The sequence below is a fragment of the Panicum virgatum genome, chromosome 3K, assembly GCF_016808335.1.
Source record: "Panicum virgatum strain AP13 chromosome 3K, P.virgatum_v5, whole genome shotgun sequence".
In the NCBI taxonomy this organism is placed as follows: domain Eukaryota; kingdom Viridiplantae; phylum Streptophyta; class Magnoliopsida; order Poales; family Poaceae; genus Panicum; species Panicum virgatum.
In genome coordinates this window covers 3,296,823-3,311,851 of record NC_053138.1, presented here as the reverse complement: position 1 = coordinate 3,311,851, position 15,029 = coordinate 3,296,823, and the positions used below count along the sequence as shown (strand labels likewise).

The window sequence follows — 15,029 nt, the reverse complement described above, 5'->3', positions numbered from 1 at the left end:
ATATTCGGTGGTTGCAAATTTAAATGGATTTATATATACAAACAAACAAGATTTTTTTTTTGAAAAGTGAACATCTTTAAACTGTGTAGTTTGTGCCTTTCAATTTATTGGTTCCAGCAGTTGGTGCACACGAGCCTCCCAGTATGTAGCAGAGCTGCAGAACCACCGAGCTGTTGTCTGTTGATGGCTGACGCGCGCAGGTTTGATGAGTTTCAGGAGGACAGAGAGTATTGGAACTTGGAAGGCAGCAGAGGGGGGGGGGGGGGGGGGGGGCGGTATGCTGTTTGGTAAAGATGCAACTCCGTTCTACTAGACTACCTTAAGCTCATGTACTCAGAAGTTAGAAATGTTATCCGTGTGGCATTGCCAAATTCGCGATGCCATGAAACACCAACAATAAAAAAATTAAAACCATGCACTTTCATGATTATAGGAACTTGGATCTAATTGTTCAATGCTCACACTGGTAAGGTAATACATATGCAGAGTTTCTCCAGCTCATCACATCATTGGAGGCTTGGAGCTACGCGTTGACAGGTTCGTTCTCTCTGCACATGAGCTGTTCCTGACCCCCCCCCCCCCCCCCCCCTCTCTTTCTCTTAACGTCAGGTTAAAGTAACTTGATAGTGATACTCATTACCCCTGCTCGTTGCGAATTGGCTCCGTAAAGGGGCAGAGTGAATCAAGGTCTGACTGACACAAGATTGTTTGGCATCGATCGACGCATCAACCCTGATATTTTGCACGCACATCGATCCACAGTTCATGGGTGGGCTGCATGAGCGAGCAGGCCACATGGCATGTGCTTCCGTGGTACAGACTGCTGATGACCCATGATACACTGATGCTTGTTTGGTCAGTCACTAAACATGGCGATCGATCCCTGAATCCTTGATCTTATCTGTCAGTCTGTGAGATAGTACCAGATTCCCAAGAGGTCAAACAACTAGCAGAGATCAGATCACAGCAAAGGAAATTGCAGGCTCCCACACGTTATGCAAAGTAACTGAAAAGGATCAATGACTAGCTTATCATGTTTCAATTTAGCAATTTCCAGATCCAGCATCACCATGTGCTTTGCAGATAGTATTATATCTCAGCAAAAGGGTGTTGAAAGATGCCCCCCGTGCCAGTCGTATGAAGGTACTGTACTTCCAGCAATGAAGGTACGGTCTAAACATGTTATGTTAATGTACTAAACATAATGCAAGTACTTGTACCTTCTGAAAAAAAGTGAGAAAAATCCTTCACACTTTTATGCACAGTATCTGAGATATCACCAGTTAGTTCATGTTGCACAAGCTGATGAAATGGGATGCTCATCACAGGCACTGTCATTGCTACCTAAAAGGCTGAAACAGACAATTAACGGTAGAAATTAAGCATTCACTCACTCACATTGAGGCAACATAGGAGGTAAGAAGGAAGCTCAATAGACTAAGAATAATAAGAGTACTGCATAGGATACAACAGGCTAGGAAAACAAGAACTCCCCAGCCGAGTAACAGAGCCATGGAAGCAACGGTGGGGGCTGGCTAATGCGCGAGCGCGCGCCAGGAAAGGTTTCGGCGATCGATCTCCGACATTATAGTTTTTTCCTTTTCTGGAAACGGCAGATCCGCGGGGCTCCAAATTTTCCTTTGATGGGCCTTTTGCGTGGAACCAGTTGGGCGTGCATGACTGCACGCATGCACCCCGCGCGAGAGTCCGCACGTGCCCAGGTGGTGGGCCCCAACCTCCCCCATTTTCTTTTCTTTTAGAAATTCCCATTTCCCTTTGGCTTTTCCCTCAAACCCAGCGTTATATATAATTATATACATAAATTTCATACATAAAATTATATAAAGCTCCCTCAAACCCAGCGTTATATATAATTATATACATAAATTTCATACATAAAATTATATAAAGCAAACAAATTATACACAAAAAATATAAAACAGACTTATATCACAAAAAAGCAAAATATTTGTACAGCAAATTTATGTAGCAAAAGATATGAAAAAAAATTATATGCTAAATTTATACATATAACTTTTATAGAAAATCATATGATCAACATTTTCCAAAAAAAAAAACTTTGTCGCAAACAAATTTGAAGGAAAAAATTTGTGTAAAAAGATGATAATTCTAAGAAAGAAGTAATATTGATATAACTTATGCAAAAGAAGCAAAAAAATTATATGAAAGCTATATATATAACTTGTGCAAAAAAAGCCAAAACTTATATAGAAAGAAAAGTTATATATATATATAACTTATGCACAAAATTATGTATCTGTGGTAGCAACTTTTCAGTAGAAAAAGAAAAAAAAGCCAACACTCGGCCTCGGGCCTGTCGCTCGATGCGTCGCCGGGTGGCTCGCCTGGCCGTGCTCCTGGCCGCAATGCACCGGCTGCCGTGGACCTCGGCACCGCTCGACGCCGGAGGCTTGTAGGTGTACTGTGTGCAGGCATCAGTGCCCCCGGTGTGGACCCCTCGAGGCCGCCTGGCGCCTGTTGGTGCGTCCGTGCCAGCAACAGGGTTTAATTATTCGACCGGTGACCGGTAACCGCCGGCCTCCGGTTCCGGTATACCGGTCCGGTTTGGCCGGTTACCGGTCGAAACCGGTCAAATCCAAATTTGAATTCAAACTTCCCAGTTCAACCGGTTCGTACCAGTATACCGGCCGGTTACACCGGTATACCGGCCGGTTTGACCGGTATATCGGCCGGTTTGGCTGGTAAGCGGCCGGTTTGACTGTTAACCGGTCAAATTCAATTTTTTTTCTTTTTTGGTTTAAATTCAAATGCTCGCAAAGTATACTAAATAAATGTTTGTATAACATATTTTAGTCTAAATGAACCCTCCAACTTTCTTTTGTACTACTTTTACATTGTATTTGTATACTTTTGTATGCACGTTTTTTTGTTTAACTTCAAATCCCCGCAAACTATATTAAATGAACGAATTTTTGAGAAAATTTGACACCATTAGATTCATCGCACCTTGAAATATTTTTAGAAATTTTTTAGGAATTTTTCATTTTTTTGAATTCAAATTTAAATTTTGAATTTGGACCGGTTTCATACCGGATCAAACCGGAACCGGTCCGGACCGGTTTGACCGGTAACCGGTAACCGGTCAAACCGGACCGGTTACCGACGGTTTGGTTAACCCTGGCCAGCAACCGCCCACTGGATGTGACGCATCCAGCTGAGAAGGAGAACGAAAAATAAAAGGAAGGTAGGACCCACGCATGACGCATGTGGAGACGAAGGCACACGGGCGGTCGGGAAATCGAGCGCTAGAAAGCTCGCTAGCGCTCGCGTGCGAATTTGGATTTGCGGCAACGGGGATGTTATACAACAGTGGAAGGGATGCAAACAGCGTGCAGAGATGACGGTGCATCTGAAGCTACCCAAGATCAACGCGATGAGACATCTGAAGCCGCCTAAGACTTATCTATGTTTAGTTCTTCCCCTTCTTCTGAGCATTCTGGAAGTGCTCAGAAGGCATCATCGGGAACGAACCGCCAGAAGGCTCTCCTGTAAATCCATCAGCTAGTCCGAAACTGAAATTGAAGGAACCAAAGTTTGCTGTCGACAGGAAGTCATCGCTGCAGCCATCAAATCCTTTGATGTCCAACACACTGTCACTACCGGAGGAGGTACCCCACATGAAGCTGCTGCCCGTGGAGCTTGGGAGTTTCGCTGGTTCCTGATGGCTCCCTAAGTCACCGATCTGGTCTGAAAAAGTCTTTGTCTCCTCTGCTGGCAATGCTGGTGTATGGCCTTGAAACAGAGCTACATGTGCGAAAAGCTTGTCCTTCCTTGAAAAACTTGTTCCACAGGAGCAAAGCCACTTGTCGCGGCCGCAATGCTTCTCGTGTGTCTTGAGGTCGGCCATGACCGAGAACTTCTTTGTGTGGCACCGGCTGCAGGTGTAGCTCTTCTCACAGTGGTTCCTCTTGTAGTGATTCTTTACGCACAGGATCGTCTTGAGGGGCTGGAAGTTCTTGTGCAGCTTGTTCCGCTTGCAACCTACAAATGGGCAAGAGTACCTCTTCACCACTTCATGTTCTGCACTTGCATCTCTAGGTGGCTTGGCTAGTGCGGCAGGGCTCTTGTACTCATCACCGTGGCCTCTCATGTGCATTCGCAGATTCGCATCCCTCTTGAAACCCTTTCCGCAGATGGAGCAGAAGTGCGTGTGTGGGGCCAATATCTCATCCCTCTCCAGCTGCAGTAACTCATAAGAGCCTGGCGGTAAGCTCTCTCCATCCATGCCAGCATCACCACCTTCATCGCCATCCTTTGCATCCTGCTCCCCGACAAGAACATTGTCAATTTCAATGTCACCTTCCATTGCTCCATCAGTGAAACCCTTGAAAAGTTCTTCATAGTCCTCTGGGCTACACATTTCCTCGTTCTCTTCAGAAATGGTTGTCACGTTAGGAATAAAGCTTGAGCTCGACCCGACATGGTTAACGATGCCTGTTTGTCCAGCTGGGGGGTGGCTCAGAAAAGACGAGTTCTTCAGTGACGGGAGGAGGCTCCCGGCAGTAGAGATGAGCTGAACGATGAGGCATGTCAGGTCTGCATTGACCACCTGCTGCTGCTGAGCAAGATCCCCTGGACAACATGGTAATTGGCTGCCATTGTCCACCATTGTCTGAATTACATCCTTCACTTGCCGTATCTTCTCCTCAATGAAGGTGAGGTTATCTAGCATGGTAGCTGGGTTCCAATCCATGTGGGGAATATTGGTGGATGAGGAAGCACCAAATGGCGAGGTGAATGGCGCAAATGGCTGCTGAATCCCCATGCCAAGGAACGGATTGTCTGAACCGAACTGGTGGCAGAAGTTTGCAGCAGATTGGTCATGGATGTGGTTCTGACTGCGATTCATTGTCAACCAACTTACAGAAAGCTCGTGTTTGAATTCAAAGGGAGACTGATCTACTCTGCAAAACAGGAGTTGAAACCAGACGTCATCAGAAAAACAAATTTGAACATTCCTTGGGTTGCAGATATTCAAGGCCATAAAAAGGCTCAGAACATTAGCTCTTAGCTGTAATGGATATAAAATAGAACGTCAAAACTTTCAGCATAGCCCAGGAGGTTTTAAGGCCCCTACTCATAAAAGTTTCAATTGTAACTTAGATGAGGAGTTAGGTCATGAGGCAAAGAAAAGAGCAAACAAAGAAACTAGCATGTTTTATTGCTTAATTTGTTTTGTCGCCAGATTAAGATGGTACCAAACTTCAACTCTACTAATCCAACAAGTCAGCTTAGCACTCCGAGTAGTGTGGTCGTACAAATGAGACCATGATATAGTTTGGTGGGTGTAGAGACCGTACTTCACCACTAAATTACTGGACACAAAGGAAACTTTTCCCAAAAAAGTTTCTACAGTATCCGTCGCATCGAATGTTCGGACACATGCATGGAGTATTAAATATAGTTGAAAAAAATAACTAATTACACAGTCTAACTGATTAGCACGAGCTGAATCTTTTAAGCCTAATTAATCCATGATTGGACATTATTTGTCAAGTAACAACGAAATGTGCTACGGTACCAAAACCAACAATTTTTCACCAATTAAACAGGGCCTTATGTACTTGTAGGAGACAAAAGAAATAGGGCTAATATTTACATAAAGGGACCATCTTTATTAGTTCAGAGGAACCAAAGATTTCACAGTGATTCACGGAAGACCTAGATAAATCATCGCAATAATAGAAGGGTGTGAAAAAGGCCTGGTCGTCCTAAAGCCATCGATCTCCTTTAATTTGATGGCACTAGCTAGGACCTTTAATAGACTTATAGACCCAAGACCAAGAACATCCGTTTCTCTTGTCGAGATCTCAGAGAAAGAACGCTCTCTCCGTCAACAGTATGGTATCGACGGAATCCAGCAAAATAAAAGCGAGACGTACACCTTGACAGGATGGGATCGCGTCAAGCTCAAGCGTGCGAGTTGCCGGTGACATACCAAAAGAGGAGCCGGAGGAACAACGGGCGGCGGCGGCGGCGGAGGTCGTCACCATGCAGCGGCGCTCCGTCGCCAAGAACCGGGGGCAGTTACGAGGAGGATGAAGGAGCCAGGAACCAAGAAGTCATGGGAGGTGGTTGGGTGCGAGTTGGTCAAACTTATGGGAGCCCAAGAACCAATTGAGTCGAGAGACTCTCTGCTGGAGTAGTTTAGTCACTAGCGGGTAAATAATTGCGCATAGATTATTGGATGGGTTGCTGCGCCCCCCGAGAGTCCCCATCCATCCATGATCCATCCTCCTGGTTGCCGCTCGTCACCTCGTGGACTCGTGGTCGTGGCTGCCTCTGCCCCCTCGATTTGTTTAGCCCATGGGCGACTACAGATGCCCATACCCATGGCATCACATGATCGATTATACTAGCACTAATCCAAGTAGTGAACCGCTGTGCTAGTCCATCCTTTGCGAACGGTACAGCCAGTGGTTTACCTCAATACGTACTAGTCAGGCGTCGTCTACGCGGAAAATATCTGTAATCGACCCTATGAATCAAATTTCAACGTATCAATCGGCAGCTCTTGTGCCGGATTTGTTTTGAAAAAAAAAACACCATATCAAAATGATCTTTCCATAGACAATAGCACATCAGAAGTGTTTTTTTCCTTTTTCTTTGCATCACAATGTATGTGATGAGTTTTAGCGGGCAAAGTGAATCTCATACTATTGCCGGTGCATTCTCTCTCTTTTTCTATGAACTTGTTTCAAATCTAAAAATAAATAAATGTTATTGAGCCTAGGGACGGATCCAACGTGGTAGCCGGGGCGCAGCAGTGGAGCTTGAACTCCCACAAGCCCATGTGTCGGGCTCGGGGGTTGGGGGGAGAGAATGAGTCGAGCTCGTGGCTTGGGGGTTTAGGGGTAATTTTGTCTTGTCAATTCATCTCTATCGGGTGATTTACGGTAGAGACTAACAAAATCAACAACGATGTCAAATAGGAAATGAGAAATAATGTAGATGTTAAATAGGGAATTAAAAAAATTTAAGAGCCAAGAAAGGAACGGATTATTTTCTCAGTGTCAAATAAATAATTTTCTCGTATTTCTTTTCTAGGGAACAGCATATAGCGTGGAATGAAACCAGCCTCCATGCGGCGAAGACGTAGATTCTAAAACCCGCCTTCATACTGTGCCCGCCATAAAAATCTGCGCCACACTTGACTCCCCTCCGCGCGCGCGCGCCGGACAAACAAAACCAACCGCCGCGCCGCGCCGCGCCGCTGAGGCCACGCCAACCCGAGATCTCACGCCACCCTCGCCATGGCTCCTCCTCTTCTCCTCCTCCCCCTCCGCCCCCTCCCGTCCGCGAGGCCCGCGTCCCGGCCAGTGCCACGGCTGCGCCTTCATCTCCCCTTCACCAAGCGCCATCGCCTCCCCGCCGCCTTCCGAGTCCAATGCCGCGCGGAGCAGGGGCCCGCCGCGCCCGCGCCGCGGTGGCACGCGGCGCTGGCCGCGGCGGCCGGTCTGTACCCGGCCTACGTCACGGCCGGCGCGTCGGTCGCCATCGCGCGGCCCGAGGCGTTCCGGTGGTTTGTCGACATGGCGCCGGGGTCCTACACCGCCACGCTCGGCTTCATTATGCTCGCCACGGGTCTCACCCTCCAGCTCAAGGACTTCGCCGCCCTCCTCCGCGATAGGCCCCTCGCCGTACGAACCCATCCCTTTCTTCCTAGAAGAAGCTCATTCCTCTGCCTCCTCTGATTGATGGCATTTGCTCCGAGTCGATCCTTTGCAATCTTGATTCGTCTCTCTGCTGCAGATTTTGTTTGGGTGCGCTGCGCAGTACACTATAATGCCTGCGGTTGGGTCGATCATTAGCCGCGCGCTGGGGTTCCCCCCATCCCTCTCAGCTGGCCTCATCCTGCTGGGATGCTGTCCTGGAGGAACTGCATCCAATGTGGTAAGATTGTCGGCTGAATTATGTTTTGTTACGCTCCCTATTTCTGTAAGTTTCTGCGAGAGTGCGGATCCCCCCAATCCCTCTTTTTTTTTCTTTTTTTAGTGGACTTCACTTTTTCTGTTATGTACTGAAATGAGCTGATAGCTATGCAATTGAGAGTTCAGATGCGTTAGAAATGGGAATTCAGATGCATTAGAAGTGGGAGTTCAGATGCATTTGTTCATTGAAATGGGAGTTTGAGTACTTGGTTGTTTTAGCTTCTGGAGAAACCAACGTCTGATGTTCATATATGCACTAAGTGCACAGGTGTACACGTTTACCCATCTACAGGACAATGCTACTGAACATCTGAAAATTTTGAAAAAATGTTTCAATTTGTTAACACTTATAAGCAATTCCATTTTTCTGCCTCATGATCTTTTTCTCTCCTAGATGTGTTCTCCTATGCACTGACCTAATTTTTTTCATATAGTGGTTCAGGTGACTTTAGTTGCTCAAGGGGATGTTCCATTATCCATCGTGATGACTGTCTGCAGCACTCTTGCTGCAGTGTTCCTTACACCTCTGCTAACGAAAATTCTAGCTGGTGCTTACATTCCTGTGGATGCCGTCAAACTTTCTCTCAGTACTTTGCAGGTGAAATTTTAGTTCATAGCAAAATTTTACTCCTAGTTAGTTTTGTTTGTCTCTGACCTTTTACCTCTTCAGGTGGTAGTTGCCCCAATTCTATTAGGTTCTTCTATACAAACAGCATTTCCATCAGTAGTTCAATTTGTGACTCCTTTTGCACCTCTGATGGCAGTCTTGGCTTCATCACTTCTCGCGTGCAGGTTCAGATCATTCGAATTTATCATGTTATTTTGACCTGGGAATGGGAGAAACTATGCATCCTTTTACCTTTTATCTTTTAATGTTACAGTGTCTTCTCTGAGAATTTTGTACGGATAAGATCAACAATTGCTGATGCATCTTCTGTGAATGGAAACTTCTTCTCTGGGGACATTGGAGTTATCATGCTCTCTGTCATCTTGCTGCATTTTGCTGGTTTCTTTATCGGGTGAGCACAAGAACGCATACTATACCCTTTACGTATGATGCAATTCACAAATTTGCATCTTAAGGGATCTTCTCCTTTTCACTAAAAGAAAGAGTATAGTAGAACAGAACTTGGTGCGAACAATCAAAATTCAGTTACCTAGGGAAATCTACAAGTTATTGACAGTTGTCCAGATGTCTAATTGTTAAGATGACTCTATAACAAACAGGTATGCAGCAGCGGCAATAGGTGGTTTGAAAGAAAAACAAAGGAGAGCAATATCAATTGAGGTACGGATCCAGACCAGATCTAACCATATTTCCGAATTAATATGACTAGTAAAACGAAAAATTATGTTACATTGTTGAAACCATGTTAGAATACTGAAGTAGACAAACAAAGCAACTCTTCAACCATACTTGCATTTATATTAAGATGTGTAAAGTACTTGGGAAGATTGACTGACTGACTAGTCACAAATATCAGATTATTAGCTAACAGATTATGTAAATTAGTTCTCTCCTACTACTCAAGTACCCTTCTACTCTAGTAAAAATAAGAGGCATTTTGGTATGCATGCAGTTGGACATTTTAAACTTGGGGTATTGGTATCCTTATGAATGAGATATTGGCCTATATCTTGAAAAGTGCTTTCATAATGTGTATAATTTTTTTGAACGTGGTAATATGTATAAATTTACTTGGCCTTATAAATATATGTTGAAAACAGTGCGCCCTTGTAAGTATATGATGAAAACAATGTACATTGCTGTAATTTTTGCATACGCATGTTGTCCAAAACATCACTTATTTGTGACTGTAGGGATTAGTACTGGCAGGCTGTTACAAATTCAGATCATAGGATCTATCTTAAAACAATAATTCGGTTGCCTTGACCATGTTTTATTTAGAATGCTTTCTACCTGTCTTTCAGAATTACAATGCCGATACTCAATTTGAATATGTAATCTGAAAAATATTCAATAGCCTTATTTTTTCCCGGATTGCAGGTAGGAATGCAAAATTCATCCTTAGGGGTAGTGCTAGCAGCTGCACATTTCTCCTCACCGTTGGTCACCCTGCCACCTGCACTCTCAGCTGTCATCATGAACATAATGGGCAGCACACTAGGTCTCGTATGGCAATATATCAAACCTTCTGGTTCAGAGAATGAAACCACTGACATGCGCAATGCATGATCTACTTTGCTGCTGTGAGCTTAATCTCCTCTGTCATATCTGCTCCACAAACATGTGTAGTGTTGAAACCATGTTTCCTTTTAGTTTTGACCGTTTATTGCATGCCCTTGTTTTGTTTTGTGGATATTGTTGATAACTCTGGAATTTTTATTGCCTTGGTGAGCTTTGAATTTACCACATTCAATAGCTTAAAAGAACTTGAGGAGGTATGCTGTCATTTAATATTACCCTAAGTCCCCAAGTTAGAAGTTCAGAACTGTACTATGTGCATCTGCAAACTAAAGGGAGAAATAACCCACATTACGTTTGTCCTAATGTGCTGTGTTAAAAAAATATCCAGTTGGCATTCAAAGGTAGGAATTGGGTTGCCTTCGTCTGAGCTGAAGCCACTGGCTCTCCATAACCAAGTTCTCGAAGCAAGCTAGTTGTTTCTGTTACTTATGTATTATGGCAGAATGCTTGCTTAAGGACAAGAAATTTAGTTTGCAATAATGCAATGCTAAAAAAAAGGTCCCTCCCAAAAAGTGATCTTCGTCTAGGATTGATGCAACCACTGATATTTGATATTTCTTTAGAGCTCAAGGTGAACCTGTTTAGCTATATATAAAAAAAAAACTTTTTTGTTGGGCTGAGCCCCATTAGAGTTACAGTATCCATTTTAGTTCAGGACCAACATGCATGGGCCCCTTTCTCACTTCTGCAACCATAGGAATAATTTTGCATGTGACCTGGTAAAATTATGTGCCTGCAAACAAAACCATATGCCCCTGCTTTGGCTGTTGTTGCCTGTGCACTGGGAAGCAGGGAGCAATGGCATCAGTCAGGGACATGTACCATTGCATCGATGCACTTGTGGCAATGATCACCCAAGGTTGCAGCAACCCCACATGGAGATGTGCTGGTTGGTGAGGTTCATGGAGCCATGGGAGCAGCCGCCGATCTCTATCGTTCTCCTCATCCTTACCTACAGAACTGCTGACTGCAGACTTCTTTAGTCTGCATAATCTATTGGACAGCAAGATACTACATCTACTGGACAGCTGTAGAATCATGTGGGTCACTTGTTTTTCTGGGAGTTGAATAATGATGTTCAGAAATGTTTGCGTAAAGGTCTGATCAACACTACGAACAGGACATATGTAGGACCTTATCAGCTCTATTTTATGTTTTTCCTGGAGTCGAATGATGATGTGTCGCATGTTAATTTAGATTGGGGTTTGAATGGTCAACACTGTGTTCGTCGGGGAAAAAAAAAGATCAACACTGTAGCTGCCAAGATCAGGTCTCGATTTTCTGAATCTTGGTTAGTGGATAGCAACTTAGCATGATATCTATCGTGCGAATGAGTCGTCAGGCTTAACCGATCAAGTTTCTAATAAAATACTCCACTTGGACTGCTCTGGGAAGAAAAAAAAACAGTATCCCCCACTTGGCCATGGCCGAGACTCGTCAGCAGTTGCTGCCATTGATTGCAAATTTGCAATCTGCACGGACCTGATGAAATTGTCTAGAGCTCCGAATTGCTCATCTTGCTATCTCTCTGTCGTACTGTACGATATGTTTTGGTATGATTCCTGAAGGAAAAAAAGAAATCATGGCAATCTTGATGTCAGCCATGTTTGTTCAAGTGGAGATTAGTAAAGTTATTGATCTGTGTTCAGATATTTAAATTGTTCATATGGTCTATGAATCATGTGCTGTGATTTAACTAGTCTCTGCCTCGTAGACCCAAGATCCAAAAGAGAACTTGTAATTCTTACAGTAAATTCAACTATTACGTTCGAATCGGCTTCGTCCTGTAATTTATCAGTTGTTGCTGTAGCAGGAGATAGTGATCAAGATTAAATCCAAATGCCCGGCATCACGATTCTCATAGCCTGACTATTCTACTATGGAGGGGTGGAAAATAAATTGTGTCATGACTACTGGATACGATCTAGACACAAATCGTAAGCTTTAGTTTTTTTTTTGGTTCATCATTGCCACTTGGCACTAGAATTTAGAGGAAAAAACCACAAACACAAACGAACGGCAAACAAGAACGCATGAAAAAAGAACATATGGCACAAACGAACGGCAACATCGAATGCCCGTTTGGCATTTTATTAGTGGAAGCAGGCATCATAAATTTCAGAGAGCTATGGACAGACTCCGATCATTTCTGCAATGTTTTCCAACGCTTTTGTTCATCTGAAGATTTGCCCGGGAGTTTGGCGCAAAACGTCAAAGATGACAAGGAGACCAGTGGGGGATTAGTGGGGACGCATGTATCCCGTTGAAACATTAAACGCTTTCACTTTATATGTGCATGTTTATATTAAAAAAAACTTTATATGTGCATGTTGTGTGATTGTGCCCTTTGTTTAGTATTAGCGCTCATTCCTTTGCACAACTTGGCATCTTCCTCATGCATCTTTGCAAAATTTAAAATTAAGGAAGCTTGAGGATATGCGTATGCAAAAGTGGTAGTTGGACACTATGATCTAAAGTTATATACGGATAAAACCATCTAACGTGTAGTTGAGTGGGGTGTGTGCGCGCCCGCGCGCATAATTTGAACTAGTTGGGACTTGAACTCATCCATTATTGGTAGGAGTTAGGTAGTCAAATGGAATTATGGCGATGTGCCACTATTGTTACGGCAACTTACGGAAATGAACTTTTGAGAGAAGTCAGGACTTATTATTACCAGTAGGCTTCATTTTTGTCTTTGCGCAAGTAGGGTTTCTTTTTCAAATAAGTTTTAATATAATTAAATCTTCTAAAAGACGGTTTAAGGCTTTATTTAATAAACATGCCCAACAAGATTATTGTTTTTTGAACACCTAGCCACTTTCACAAAAGAAAAAAATTATAATAGAGGGAGTTGCCATCTGGAATTTATCAGTTACACATATACATTGGAAAACAATATCTGATCGGTGAAAAAATTACAATGACATGTACCGAAGAGTGGAATCTCATTAGAAGAATGTGTATACTATATAGCACTACCATGCCATTCAGAAATCATTATAGTTTTTTTTAAAAAAAATCATCAATCATTATAGGGCCGGGTGAGATATGTGATGAGTTTAATTGAACATAGAACTCATTGAAAGTTTGGAGAGTTTGTTGTTATGGTGATATATAGCAATGGTCTAACAACACCAACAGCCTCAAATTGGATAGGCTAATAAATGGAATTTGGTAATCGACGCCTATCATCATTGATGAATTAGTTGTAGATAAGAGCATCTTCAAAAGTTTGCCATATTTTACTTGGCAAATTTTGTGATTTGCCAACTCTCAAAACTATTTGCTAAGTAAAAAACAGTTCCTTCTCCAATAGTTTGCTATTTCGGACTTGGCAAAATGAAAAAAAAAGGCAATAGACAGCATGCAAGCAGGGAGAAGTTTTTATTTTCGTGGTCAGTACGCAGCATGCAAATAGGGAGAGGATTTGCCAACTCCTTTCCCAAGTTGCCATATATGGGCGGTGGGGGAGGGTTTTTGCCAAGTTGCTATATTTTACCAAATTGTTTGCCAAACTGTTGGAGGGGTGTTTTAAGTGTTTCTACCAAAAATTAAGGATGCCAACCCTATTTGCCAAATTGTTGGAGGTGCTCTAAGTTTTCCCATTATTGGTAGCTCACATTAGAATAGGATAATTGTGCTAGCATAGCATTTTACCTGTCACGATTAATTTGCCAAGACGTTGTGACCACGATGATTCGCTAAATCGACCTTCAAGTTTTTCAGATAACTTAAGTATATATTTTTAAAAAGAAAATGTGTCGGTATCCTGCAACTGGGGTACCCACTCCTACTGTGCCAAGACTCGCGTAGTTATCCGTAACTACGCCCTAAGGAACTGAGCAGCCACCGGACCAACGGTCCCGGACCCGCTTCCCGCTCGGGGACGGGTCCGGTGTCACCACGTGTCCCAGAGGTGGAAATGCTCAGCACCTGTGACCGCGGACCCGGACCCCGCAGGTGGGTCCGGGACCTCCACGTGCCTATCCGGACCTCCGTGAGCTCTCGGCTCAGCTAGCTGCTCGGGAGGGGTCCGGAGCCGCCACGTGTCACGCAGACGCGGGCGCGGGCGCAAGCCTTCCACTGGAAGCTCCCTCACCCACCCGCATTAAGTGCGAGCGGGTGAGGCGTGCTCTGCTGCCGCTGGGCACGGGGCAGCTTTTGTCAGTCCACACTGTGGATTGCCAGCCCTCCTACTGCATTAAATGCTGGTGGTTGGGGCGTGCGCTGTCAGAGCAGGGCATCGGATACCCACTCACGGGTTGGACATGCGTGACATGACAACACGGTAAGCCCGCCTGTTTCCAAGGCGGCTCGTCAGTTACCAAGGCAAGCATTAAAGACTCAGCGTCACGCGGATGGGCAACGAGTCATGATGACCAGCTACTAACTGGAGCAACAGTGCACGCTGCTACAGCGGTGCACGCTGCTACAACGAACTGAGTCAGTAGTTCGGCGCTTCATTATGACCTCGACGCGCGGCTCCAGAGGCTAGACTCTATTCCGACATGACAGCTCAAGACCATCCCTGGTCAGAAGCTACGCACGAAAGCCGACGACAAGATCTCCGGATTTGAGGCATTGAAGGCCAAAGTATAATTTATACTACATCGCCGGACCCATCTGTCGGAGCCCTGCTCAGTGTACGTGTTCCCCTTGGACATATAAAAGGGAGAGCACGCCCGCTAGAATATAGGTTCACACGGACACGAGGTTCCACAAGTTTTCACACATGAAGAGACAGGCATAGCTCCTTCCTCAGCTTGCACACAAGCTCAGGCAATACATCACACAGTGGATGTAGGGTATTACGCTCCAGCGGCCCGAACCACTCTAAATCCTTA

The 15,029-nt window shown here is 44.4% G+C and overlaps 2 protein-coding genes across 2 annotated transcripts; one reads left to right on the top strand and one right to left on the bottom strand.

Moving 5' to 3' along the window:
* Nucleotides 1-1,221: 1,221 nt before the first annotated feature.
* LOC120696830 (zinc finger protein STAR3-like) lies at nt 1,222-6,359 on the bottom strand. The gene is made up of 3 exons (XM_039979845.1): nt 5,981-6,359; nt 3,339-4,946; nt 1,222-1,527 (listed from the first exon to the last, which is right to left on the bottom strand). Exon 2 carries the CDS (start codon nt 4,889-4,891, stop codon nt 3,452-3,454), a length of 1,440 nt encoding a protein of 479 aa, XP_039835779.1. The 5' UTR covers nt 4,892-4,946; nt 5,981-6,359; the 3' UTR covers nt 1,222-1,527; nt 3,339-3,451.
* An 858-nt stretch (nt 6,360-7,217) lies between these two features.
* On the top strand, nt 7,218-10,367 carry LOC120696829 (probable sodium/metabolite cotransporter BASS1, chloroplastic). The gene is made up of 7 exons (XM_039979844.1): nt 7,218-7,682; nt 7,795-7,935; nt 8,416-8,571; nt 8,644-8,765; nt 8,855-8,992; nt 9,201-9,261; nt 9,982-10,367. The coding sequence occupies exons 1-7, from the start codon at nt 7,296-7,298 to the stop codon at nt 10,168-10,170; spliced, it is 1,194 nt and encodes a 397-aa protein (XP_039835778.1). The 5' UTR covers nt 7,218-7,295; the 3' UTR covers nt 10,171-10,367.
* The last annotated feature ends 4,662 nt before the right edge of the window (nt 10,368-15,029 follow it).